This window comes from Sorex araneus, chromosome 3, assembly GCF_027595985.1.
Source record: "Sorex araneus isolate mSorAra2 chromosome 3, mSorAra2.pri, whole genome shotgun sequence".
In the NCBI taxonomy this organism is placed as follows: domain Eukaryota; kingdom Metazoa; phylum Chordata; class Mammalia; order Eulipotyphla; family Soricidae; genus Sorex; species Sorex araneus.
In genome coordinates this window covers 128,632,775-128,646,354 of record NC_073304.1, presented here as the reverse complement: position 1 = coordinate 128,646,354, position 13,580 = coordinate 128,632,775, and the positions used below count along the sequence as shown (strand labels likewise).

At 35.7% G+C, this 13,580-nt stretch overlaps 1 protein-coding gene across 3 annotated transcripts in view; it reads right to left on the bottom strand.

Moving 5' to 3' along the window:
• The window catches only part of PLCB1 (phospholipase C beta 1), a 797,636-nt gene that overhangs the window by 247,238 nt on the left and 536,818 nt on the right, over nucleotides 1-13,580 (bottom strand). For all 3 annotated transcript variants that reach the window (XM_055133540.1, XM_055133538.1, XM_055133539.1), the window contains 2 exons: nucleotides 9,122-9,222; nucleotides 6,042-6,208 (listed from right to left, as the gene is read on the bottom strand). In XM_055133540.1, coding sequence (XP_054989515.1) covers nucleotides 6,042-6,208; nucleotides 9,122-9,222 — 268 coding nt within the window. The remainder of the gene's footprint in view (nucleotides 1-6,041; nucleotides 6,209-9,121; nucleotides 9,223-13,580) is intronic.

Here is a 13,580-nt window from a genome sequence, read left to right as displayed (position 1 = left end):
GAACTACTAAATGATTAATTGAATGGCTAATGATCAAATCTCAAAGATATTACATAGTTTTATTTTTATGATTTAAGTGGAAAAAGAGAGACTTTTGTAGACAATTTTAAGAACTGATGACATAAAATATCATTTAAAACATCTGTTAACATTTTAAGTTATTATGTTAATTCAGTCATTCAGAAATATTATTGAGCACCTGCTCTTCACAGACGAATAAAACTATGAACCCACTCCACTCTTTACCTTTGGCTTGAAAATTTATTTAACCAAAGTTCATCTTTCTTTTCTGTGGTTATTAGCAGGATCTAAAGGCCGTCTATTACCAAAGGTACCAATGAACGCTACTTTGACCTTCATGCCAACTTTTGTCACTGCTTTTCTTTTAAAGAATTTAAGTCAGGGCTACAGTTCTATGATGATATGGAAAAGTGGTATAGCCATATCTCCAAAACACAGACTCAACAACACTGAAAACATGAGGTAAAAGTTGCAACCACTGGAACTTTGTAGTGTACTTGTCAAGTTGACAGGTGGGGATGGGGTGGGGGCAATATAGGGAACACTGTGGGAGGGAAATTGACACTAGTGGTGGGACTGGTGTTGAAATATAATATGCCTAAAATTTAACCATCAATAACGTAAATCACAGTTCTTTAATAAAAAATAAAAAAAACATGTTAAAAACAATTAAAAAACTTGTTCGGTAGATATTCATCTTTCAAATTTGATATTCATGAACTGTTTATTTGGAAGAATGAGAGTTGTCTATTCCTGTGTTACACAAATTTAAGCCTGAGTACAAAGATCACAGCAAGACAGAAATATTTGCTGAGGCCAGGTCCTTTTTCAATGTGTGACTTTTAATGGTAAAAATAAAACAAATTCCCTTGAGAATAGTATCTTCTGTACAGGATGCAAATTCCCTCTTCGTGAAATTCAGAGTTGTGAACACTTGCCCTTACACTACACAGAAATCTTTTGTTTATTTATCACCAAGACATGCATTTCCAGAAATGGAAATTCAAGGATGGAAATGTGGTGAGCATCCTAACAACACATCTAAGTTCATTATTTCATAAGAGAGAGGGGGGGGAGGGAAGGAGGGAGAGCTGTCTGTCCTGGGTGGGGGGGGGGGGATGGGGATGTTGGTTGTGGGAAATAACACTGGTGGAGGTAAGGGTGTTGGAACATTCTATGACTGAAACCCAATCATGAACAACTTGGTAGCTATGTATCTCACTGTTATCCAATTTATTTTTTAACCTCATTATTTTCTTTATTTTCTTAGGACTTTCACTTTATACTTCAATTTATTGTGTGCACTTATAGTCTTTTTGCATTTGGGCTTTTAGCTCTATTGAAATCTTTGCAGCATACACACATGCACACTTCATTTGTCATTGGTATACTGTATTCAAGAACTTTATGATCAACATTTCTATATGTGTTTAGGGATCCCTGTAATGACCATTAATGTTTCACTGGCATCTTACACCATATTTGACCCATACCTTCTACTCTGCTCCCATTTTCCTCTAATATTATTTTTTCTTATTGAATCACTATGAATCACAAAGTTACAAAGGTATTTATGACTGAATTTCAGGCATACATTATTCTAACACCAATCCCTTTACTAGTGTCCACTGACCTTCACCAATGTCCTAGTTTTTCTCCTGCCCCCTTCACTCCCCCCCCAGACTGCCTCTGTGGCAGGAACTTTTCGCCTGCACCACTGTCTTACTATTTTCTTCTCTAACTTATCCCCATAAAAACCCACTCCATTGCAAGCTGAAAAGCTACTAAAGACCAGTTCTCCTGGTCTTCATTTGTATTGCAACTGGAGCATTTGATATTCCCCTACAAAATTTATTTATATCCCACATATCCTCTAGTCACTGTCACTGTCACTATCATCCCGTTGCTCATCGATTTGCTCGAGTGGGCACCAGTAACATGTCCATTGTGAGACTTGCTGTTACTGTTTTTGGCATATCAAATACACTATGGGTAGCTTGCCAGCCTCTGCCATGCAGGCGAGATACTCTCAGTAGCTTGCCGGGATGTCCAAGAGGGACAGAGAAATCGAACCCGGGTTGGCCGCATGAAAGGCAAATGCCCTACCACTGCGCTATCGCTCCATCCGATATCCTCTAGTATGTTTTAAAGTTTTAAGTTACCTTTATGTAATATTTATAAAAACTTTATGCAAATTACACATTGACATTTTCAACTATGTGTATCATTTATTTGCTAGACACTGTTAAATAAAATAACTTCTCACACCGAAGACTTTGTATATTATGGATGTTATATAAGTAATTTAGGTATGTATCTTATTCTCAGAATTTTATCAACTATAGGCAGTATTCAAAAAGTTTTTTGTTTGTTTGTTTGATTTTGGGCAACATCCAGTGATGTTCAGGGGTTACTTCTGAATTTGCACTCAGGAATTACTTCTGAGTAAGTACAGTATCCTACCCACTGTACTATCTCTTCAGCCTCTGAAAATTTTTTTCTCAAAAATTCAATGAGATTGAATTTTTAGATTAATTTAATACCATTGCATAGTTGAGAAACAAGTTAAATAGAAGCCATAGAGAAGGAAAATGACAATGCATTGTTAAACTTCTATACATATTTTCTTATGAGTCCACCAATCAAAGAGTATCTGAAAGCTTTGTTAACTGAAAGCTAAAAGCTCTACTGTTGAAGCTGTTTTGTTATGAGATTTTTCGGCAAGTCGTTTGGTCTTAAGGTCTTGATTTAATATTTTTAAAAATTATAATAGTTGTTTTTGAAAAATCAATTTCTTCATCCCTGTCTGAGAGCCCGGCAAGCTACCGAGAGTATCCCTCTTGCATGGCAGAGCCTGGCAAGCTACCCGTGGAGTATTCAATATGCCAAAAACAATAACAACAAGTCTTACAATGGAAATGTTACTGGTGCCGGCTTGAACAAATCAATGAACAATGGGATAATAGTGCTACAGTGCAGTTTTTGAAAATACATATATAGTGAAACCTAATTTTTGGTTTGTTTCTGGGTCACACCCAGAAGTACACTGGGCTTACTCTTGGCTCTTCACTCAGTGGTCACTCCTGGTGTTGCTTGGGGACCATTTGGGGCCCCAGTAATTGAAACCATTTCTACTTCAAGCAAAGCAAGTGCCACATCCGCTGCACTATAGTTCCAATCCCCCCAAATTTGGTTATTTTGCATAGCTATCTTTGTACTGAAATCAGATAATACTTATAAAACTTGTACTTGTTTTATTTTCTTATAGGTATCTAAACAAAGGTGATCGATACAAAAAGGAGTTCCTAAATGGAATCATACAATGATATGAATTTTTGAAAAGTGAAATTTAAAAAAATTCAACTCTGGGGAAAAATTAGAGTTTTCATTACTGAGGCATTGAGGTCAAACATAATCTTTTAGTCCTGAAAATAAAGCTTTTACAATTAGGATTCTTTGACTATGAAATTACAGGAAATACAACAAAATAATCTTCTCTAGGCCACTTTGTTCACATCTATAATGCCAAAGCAGCAAACAAAATGATCACATGTAAATTATCTCACATTTGCTTTCTTAGTGAAGTTTTTGGGGTTGAAAAATGAATTCTATGATTAAAAAAAAATCACCTTAAAGCTGACACAGAGGTTCATTCTAAGTAGCATTATAATTTATAGAAATAAAGTTTTAAGTTGCTATCTTAAATATATCTGGTTTTTGAATGGCTACTGTGATACATCTGTTACTGTGATTCATCTATTACTGTGATTCATATCTATTCAACTCTAAAGTGGTACTAAGAAAAAAATTTAAATGGTACAGGATACTCTGATAGAAACTAAGAGACATCACCTCCATTTACATTAGACTCAATGCTTTTTTTTCTACGACTGTAGAATTTTAAAAATAATACATAATGAAGACTTCTTTTTGATCTACTTTATTGAAGTCATCAAAGCATGTTGTATGGACACATCAAATGTCACTTGCAACACGGGCCTTTAGCATTATTGTGTGAAGGAAGGAGAAAAGGCAAAGTTTAGATTTTGAAGTGTCTGCTTTCATTGTTTTTCTAGCATAACATCTAGGTTAACTGCTTTTGGAAAGATTTGTTACAACACAATCATTTTTGTGTAAATTGAAGCTAGAAGGGAACTGTCAACCTACTGATACACAATCTTCAAGGAATTTCTTCTCTGCTTAATGATAAGGAGAAATTCCATCTTTGCTGCACTAGGGAGTTCAGTTGTATGTAATTTGTAAATAAGATGGAGAACCAGGACTGATAATATAAGAATGAGAACAACAACAAAGGCAGGGCTGAGAAAATAGTTTAATAAAGGGTTAGAGCACACCCCTCACATGTGCAAAATAATGGGTTTAATCCTCAGCACCATTTTGCTTTCCATTTGGTTTTTTTTTTTTGCTTTTTGGGTCACACCTGGTGATGCTCAAGGGTTACTCCTGTTCAGGAATCATCCCTGATGATGCTTGGGGAAACATATGGGATACTAGGGATCGAACCTGGGTCAGCCTCACACAAGGCAAACACCCTATCCGCTGGACTATCACTCCAGCCACAACATTTTGTTTTCTTTGTGGAGAAGGTGACACCCAGTGGTACATGGAGAACCATGTATTGCAGAGATCAAACCTGGGACTCTAGCAGGGAAAGCATACCCTTAGCTCTGGCCCCCTTAGAGCTGATCTTACAAGCCCATGTCATCTGGGCTTGTACAGGGTTAACCTGAGTTCAATCTCTGGCACCCCATATGGTCCTCTGATAATTGCCAGCAGTAATCTGGGTGCAAAGCCTGGAGTAAGCCCTGAGAACCACCTGATGTAGCTCCAAAACAAACAAATAAACAAAAAAACATGTCACCTAAAATGATAGATACCCTTGTTGAATAACTTGTGGTCATTACTACAGTGACCTTTCTTGGCAATCATATTTCTGTTAACAACCTGCTGATTCTATCCTGCCTTAAAACATATGTGTGTGTATCATACATATCACACAGGCAATTAACACATATGATATATATACATATACACACACACACACAGGGCTGGAGCAATAGCACAGCAGGTAGGGCGTTCACCTTGCACATGGCCGACCCGGGTTCTATTCCTCTGCCCCTCTGGGAGAGCCCAGCAAGCTACCGAGAGTATCTTGCCCACACGGCAGAGGCTGGTAAACTACCCGTAGTGTATTCGATATGCCAAAAACAGTAACAAGTCTCACAATGGAAACGTTACTGGCACCCGCTCAAGCAAATCAATGAGCAATGGGATGACAGTGACAGTGATATATACACAAACACATATCACACACACACACACACACACACACACATATATACACACATTACCATGTAGACCATTAAAACAGAAAGTATTTAGATCTTTTTGACAGTATGGATATTTCATCCAATTTTAGTACTGAATTTTTACAAAACATTTGTACAAAATAATAATTATGATAATTTCTTAATAGCTTCCAGACAAATTAGAGATATAATTCTAGTACCAATTTTTTGGCTGTAATATTTTGTTCAAAATTTTTAACATAAGTCAACCTTCTTTTGCCCAAATAAAAATTTCACCAATGCTATGAATGAGATAAGGGCTCAATGAACTGAATATTTTCCTTGGTTGTAGAGATTTAGGATAATCTGTCACTTTATGGAGTTTCTATACATAAATCCAACAGAGGTTTAAAGTAGTGATTTTTTTTGTCTGAAAAAGATGCATTCAGCCACTGAGAAAATTTATGGATAGACAATGTGATCAGACATTAATATATATGTATACATAAACAATAACAAAAATTACACACTAAATTAAAAGAAAAACTACCTCTGATGTAATAAATATCGACTTAAGGCAGAAATGTAAAGCAGGCATAGAAATGTCGAAAACAGACCTAAGTTTTCTTTGGTGCTGCCATTTAGCAGAGTATGACACAATTACAATCAGAAACAACAACTTCTCTGTTGTGTACAGCCAAATGGACTGACCTTTTTTGGCAAGGCTTTCGTTGGGTTCATATTTCTCGATCAAAACTTGCACTTGTTCTTGCTTTAAAGGTGGGTAAAGTATTTCATTGAGCCTGGGATCTCGTTGCTTAAGGTTGATAAAATCCATCATCTGATCGACGGTAAGATATGGTTTACTTTTGGCACCACTGAAAAGAGTGAAAAATCCAGAAGTTATTCTTTTAAATAACTTAAAAACCCATGGAATATGAGCACTGGTGAAGGGATGGGTATTCGAGCATTGTATAACTGAGATTTAAACCTGAAAACTTTGTAAATTTGTAACTTTCCACAATAAAAAAAAAATAAAATAATTAAAAAAAAAAAAAACCCAATAATTTAAAAAATCCAGAGAATTCTTTTCTATAAGATCTCATTCATATATTGCGCTTAGTTGTAGGGAGAAAAAAATCCTGTCACCCCAGTTAGAGCCCTCAGTATTAAATTTCCTATCTTAAATAAGTCTTAATAATATTGTACTCCTCGATCACAGCTGCTCTTTATTTCCATGGACTACAAATATTTTCACAATCCCCTCCACTCTTTAACAAATTCTTCAGTACCAAACACAAATTCATTGTAGGAACACCGCATCTTGTTTCAATAGATCCACCATTCTAATGGCCATAGACGTACAATGAACTTCAAACGAAAGTTCATCATATCTTCCTATCTTTTCACTTCATTACTAATTAACAAATAAATCCTAACGAAACAGCCTAACAAAGCAGAAAACTGTTTGGGCATATTTCTCTTTTTCTGTAATTTCTTCTCTCTTCTATCTCTCTCTCTTCCTCTCCCTCTCTCCCTCCCTCTCTCTCTCTCTCTCTCTCTCTCTCTCTCTCTCTCTCGCTCGCTCGCTCGCTCGCTCGCTCATTCTTGGACAAAACAGCTGTTCTTTGGGCTTACTCTTTGGCTCTGCACTCAAGAGTAACTTCTGGCAGTGAGAGATCATGTGTGAGACTGGGGATTAAAACAGGGTTGCATCTGCACTTGTATGCTTATTACAGCAGTATTTGCAATAGCCAGAATCTGTAGAAAACCCAAGTACCTGAGAACCAATGATGGTTAAAGAAACTTTGGTATATATACACAATGGAAGAATATGTAGCTGTTAGAAAAGATGAAATCATGAAATACTCATACAAGTGGATCAACATGGAGAGTACCATGCTAAGTGAAATGAGTCAGAAAGAGAGGGACAGACATAGAATGACTGCACTCATTTCTGGGATATATATAAAGTAACATAATAGGAGACTAACACCTAAGGATAGTACAGATAAGGGCCAGGAGGAACACTCCATGGCTTGGAAGTTGATCTCATGTGCTGGGGTAAAAGGCAGCTGGGATGGAGAAGGGACCACTAAGTAAATGATGGTTGGAGGGGTTTCTCAGGATGGTAGACTATGGACAAACAGAATGGCCACTTAGTACCTGTATTGCAAACCATAACACCTGAAGGAGACAGAGAGAGAGAGAGAGAGAGAGAGAGAGAGAGAGAGAGAGAGAGAGAGAGAGAGAGAGAGAGAGAGAGAATGTGCCTGCCATGGAGGCAAGGGGGTGGGGAGGGATGGGGGTGGCAGGAGGGATACTGGGAACACTGGTGGTTGGATAATGGGCACAAACGGAGGAATGGGTACCTGAACATTGTGTGATGGAAATTTAACCATGCAAACTTGTAAGTCTGTAACTGTATCTCACAGTGATTCATTAAAATAAAAAAAAATTAAAAAAAACCCCACAGGGTTGCTGTACAAGTCAAGCATCTTAAATCCTCTACTATATCTCTGGTGCCAAGAGATATTTTCTCTTTAAAATTTTATCCCTTTCCCCTCCCTTTTTGATTTTGGGCCATACCTAGCAGAGCTTAAAATCTACTCATGGCTTGCTGCTTTGAGGTCATTCATATAAGTGCTAGGGGACATATAGTCTGCAATGCTAGGGATCAAACTTAAGCCTCCTGTATGTAAAGCTTGGACTCTAGCCTGCTGAAATACCTCTCTGGTCCACAATTTATGGTTTTGAAGTATTCTTTATCAAGACTTCAATATAGTAGTTCTCCAATATAATGTGAATCAACTAATCTTCCTAGTTCAATTCTGTCAGCAACATGGCACGACAATACATTAATGGCAATTAACATTGCAAAGTGAGCATTCTCAGAAGCATTGTGCTTATCTTTATACAAAGACATCCTTATCTTTTTAAAATTAATTTTAATTTGCTTTCCAGTCACCACATAGGTTTCAATATAGCAAGAGGTAAATTGCTATTTTCCAACATTTCCAGCATTCTCGGTGCTTTAGTTCTTGTCTCTCTCTTCTCTCTCTCTCTCTCTCTCTCTCTCTCTCTCTCTCTCTCTCTCTCTCTCCCCTTATATTCTATAAGCAATGTCCATATAAATTCTAACTTAAAAGTAAATACTTTTCTTGCCATGGGGTTTTCTTAGCAATACAAACTTTTAATTTCATTAATGCAGTTCAGAAAGACAAAATGACTGGTTCCACTTCATCGTTTTTTACTGAAATATGATTTATCTCCTCTCACACAAGATCCTGCCCTGTTCATAATCTTCAAGACTCAATGAGCATCCTGAGGATACAAAAACAAATACTATATTCAAATACATCCAGTAACAAATCACAGGAAACTTCACTCAATACAAGTAGTGATTGCACCTCAGCTCAGCAGTGAGAGATGCAGGATTATCTCAACCAACCATGCAGAAGCCCTGCATTCACTATCACTGTCACTGTCATCCCGTTACTCATCGATTTGCTCCAGCAGGTGCCAGTAACATCTCCATTGTGAGACTTGTTACTGTTTTTGGCATATCGAAAACTCCACAGGGTAGCTTGCCAGGCTCTGCAGTGCGGTCGAGATTCTCCCAGCAGCTTGCCGGGCTCTCCGAGAGGGGTGGAGGAATCAAACCCGGGTGGGCCGTGTGCAAAGCAAATGCCCTACCGTTGTGCTATGGTGTATGAAAAGATTAAGTCCTCCCCAGATACTGTAAGGACCACTAAAAGCTGAAAAACAAGTGGATTAAAACGTTCTCTTACAATTCAGAAAAGATGTTATCAATTTCAGGTCGAGGGCAAAGGTTGTTCAGGAACACTCTGTATACTTCTGGAGTGAAATCTTCTTGAGGTATTGAATCATTCTGTGAAGTAAAACAACAAGATCAGTAAATTTTTCTCACAATATCTTCCTTTCCCTGTTTTTATCTCTGTTTCTTCCTTCTCTCCATCATTCTTTCTTTCTGTTTTTCCTTTTTTCTCTTTCTTCCAGGAGGTCAGGGTAAATACTCAGAAAACATATGAGATCACCCACAGAGTTCCTTTGGAAACTGGCTTTGAGGTATGAAAACCTTTATTTTCTCTATTTGTTCCCATTGAAAAATTTAATAGTTTTTTCTTTCTTATGGTATTAAAGGCAATTTCTGATAAATGCACTAAATAACTACACAGAAAAGGGTCTATGTAGCAGCATTTTTTAGGTGTTTTTTAAAATTTTCTGTTATGATACAGTCCATAAAATAATCATTTTAATGAGTTTTGCATGTACAAGTTAGTGGAATAAAAAATATGCATTGTTTGTGTAAACATGTTTATATTTACATTGTTTATGTTTGTCAAATTTTTACATAAAATTTTTTAATTGTAACAGTAATCTTTATCTGGTAGAAAATATTTTTTAAAGGAAAGCAAATGTTGCAACTTTTTTCTTTAATAATGTTCCTTCTGCTTTAAATTATCTGCTAAATTGTAAAATATTTTTCATAAGTAAACACAAGTCATTATTTCTCTTGATTCGTCTCGTTTCTATTGTTTGGGTAGCAAGTCATTCATTTAAAAAGTCACTTCTATGACTTATTTTTTGTTTTGCTGGGCTGCCATGGAAACCGGAAGCATGTATTTAAACCTTTGTTAACAGGAAGGACATTCTTCATGCTGTTTTCTTACTTCAGGTATGTGTTTATATAATTATTTTTATTTTATGTGCTTAAACTAATGAAAACACCCTTCCATGTCACCATATTAAAGTTTTTAAAATGTTTTTATAGAAATAACTGAAAAATACTGTCTGAATTACTGTCTGACATGCTTGCTGAGAGATAAGGGAACTTAACTCACCACTTGGCAAATAGCAATGGCTCCATATTTGTAAAATGAACAAATAAAATTACATTTCCTTCACTAAATCAGTTTATTGAACAAGGGAATGGTTTCAAAAGTATGTTTTTGAAATAAGCAAACCTACATCATTATACATAGCAAGATACTTTTTACTATGAAGTTTAACTGCTTCAGAACGAACTCAATTCATGAGCACCATTGGCCAACGGTAGGAACAAGAATAATATCACTTGGATTATTTTTGTTATTCTGCCTACAATCAAAAACAGGCTAGATTTCCAAACTTCCATTTGATTCATAAGACAAAAATTTTTATAAGTAATCACAAGTTATTATTCCTCTTGATTCCTTTTGTTTCTAATGTTTGGGTAGCAAGTCATTTATTTAAAAGTCACTTCTATGACACTTTTTTGTTTAGTTGGGCGGTCCAAGAAGGGACATTTTTCCAGTGGCTCCTTTTGTTTGAGTTAGATACACAAGTCTCTTTAATTTGTGTATTCAGCTGGGAATAATCCTTTCTGAACTGCTCTTTAGGTGAGTGACAAATAGAAGATCTAAAAATCTTCTGATTAAAAAAAAATCAATTTCCAGAAAATACTCAATTGTTGCTTTGCATTGGCCAATTAATGCATTGCTGGTCAATTCATAATAAGTCTATTAGAGTTTTTTGATCTCTGATATTCTATCCCATTTTCTCTACTATTTAGAGCTCATCCCACTTCCTCACTCCAACTTACCTAGTTCAAAAACAAGTAGATATTCTTCACGGAAGATTTGGATCACACCCTGTGACACTTAAGAGCTACTACCACAAGATCTCAGGGACTAGGGAAGAGTTGGGCAGAGCCAAATGCCATAATCCCTGTTCAATCTCTATGGTTTTATAAATATAATTTATGGAAGAAGTTTAATAATTGTCTTCTATATCTGAAGGACCTAATTCATTTTCTTTCTGTTTTCAGTTAAAGTCCCTTCCACTGGAAATTTTTTCTTCCCATGAACTGGATTTTTGTCTTTCATCTGTGCTTCATACATCACACCTTATGAATGTAAATGCCAAATTCATTTAATTATTCTCACAGATACAAAGTCCTCTTTATTCTTTGCTATTTACAGATCTACCAAAGCTAAGACATGTACATTACTTGTTAATTGGTCTCACTTCAGAGTGTAACAGACACTATGTGCATCTAAATACTTAGTAGTTGAATTAATGTGAATTATGAACAAAGTGGAATTTGTGAATATTCACATGTTACCTATTTCTCACAGATAAGAGTCAACTAGTCATTTTATATAAGATCTGAACATGTGATATAGAACACATGGTTCACTAAAAATCAAAACATTATTTACTCACCAATTGTGAATGAAAACTTCTGATAAAAGGAACATTATAATCTGATTCAACAGTTTTATAATAAGTTAGAGGTAACCATATAGAAAAAAGGAAAACATTTTCATACAGCTCATTTCCTTTGTTCATATTTTATTTGTACAACTTAACCAATGAGCATACTCAAGTCTCTAATGTTAGTGGGTGAAAATGGGAGAGAAAATATCTCGTAGAAAGGAGTTAAGATAAGCATCGACATAATCTTAAGTGAAAGTGCATGAGGAGAGACTCAGAGAAAATATAAGCTATTACTACTAGCTTATATTTTGTAAAAAGTTGAAATTCACAAATCTTCTATATTTTTCTCCTGAATTTCATAGTCTCAAATCTGGCATACAGATTTGTTTCCTCTATGGACATGTTTAATGTTCAAATCTCTGCCTAACCACATTAGAGATGACATTTCCCCCCACATTTTATAACTACCTTTAAATACTCTCATTTCAACATTTTGCACATTTATAAATCTTTTAATATTTCTGATTTTCAAGAAGACTTAAGTTTTTGATCTTGTTATTTTGGGTGAGGGTCACACCTTGTGGTTCTCAGGGTACATATATAGTGCCAGAGATTGAATCAAAGAAAATGTACTGCCTCTTTGTCCCCTACACAAAACTGTTGAGAAAATTAATGATATCTTATGACTTTGTCTACCCAGATTGATGCATGCTGTATTACAGACAATATTTGTGGGAGAGGTCCAGGGACAAGATTTAAAGTCTCATGTCCTGAGTCCAGGAGCATATCAGAAATCCAATACAAACATGTTAGTACTTGTTATAGTTACCAGGACTTTTGGGGGTGAGAATTAAAGAGGGTGATATAGTCTGAATCAAGTCCATTTATTAGAGAAACTGAGAAGTATTAGCAAACTTAAAAATATGGCATTGCTTTAAACTCACAGTTATCTACAAATACTTCCCAAAGGCAAACTAAAAACTACAATAACAACACTAAAACACTGTGATGGTAGAGATGGTGGTTTCTGCATTCCCAGATTTTATTGAACTGGTTATGACACAGTCACTATGTCATACTTAAAACAGGGGAGAAATATTCAGAGAATAATGTTAATTATTTGTTGGCTTCTTACTGTATTCCAGCAAAAAGCACTATGAATTTCACTCTAATGTTCTCATTTAATCCCGTCAACTGTGTGAGGCTGGTATGGATAGTGACTCCTCTATATAGTCAGGAACACGAGGACCTGGGAGATCAGCAAACTTCTCTCGGATAACTTCTGAGTAAGATGGAATAGGAACTACAGTTTGAATTTAGTCACTTTGATCCCATAACACAGGCCTAAACCTAGAGCCCTTAATATTCTGTCAGTTTGGGAATGTGGTTTCTACTTTTTTAAATGTTTTGTCATTATTCGCTAATGAATAAAGTCCACATAGAGACTTTAGCGTTACAAATAAAATGATTAATTTCCATTAAATCCAGAAATTCAAACTATCCTCAACATTTTATTCTAAAGCTATACAAAAAAGTGTGAGTCATAGAGTGCATGATAATTACAAGTACACTACTCATAATGAACTAAATTCATAAACATTTGAAAATGGAATTAAAATATTAGAATTTTAAAGAATCAGAGCTGTACAAATGATCATATTTATGATTTATATTTAAGATATAAGATACAGGAGAAAATGTTATAGTTATCTGGGAAGAATTCTATTATAACTTTTTTTCATCAAAGATTATTTAGTAAAATATATGGTTTTCTTTCCATTTAAAATAACCACTGTTTTACTTCTCTGTGTCTCCTTCTCTGTGCTCAGAGTTTACTCCTGTGGTCAGGGATCAGTGTGGTGATTCTCAGGGGACCATCTGGGGAGCTGGAGATGGACCCAGGTTGGCTATACATAAGGAAAGCACCTTATCCACTTATCTGCCTCTCAGGCCCTTATGTACATATTCTTAACTATAATAAATACCATCACTTACAATCCATAAAATAAGTCCTTAACTTTTTTATTG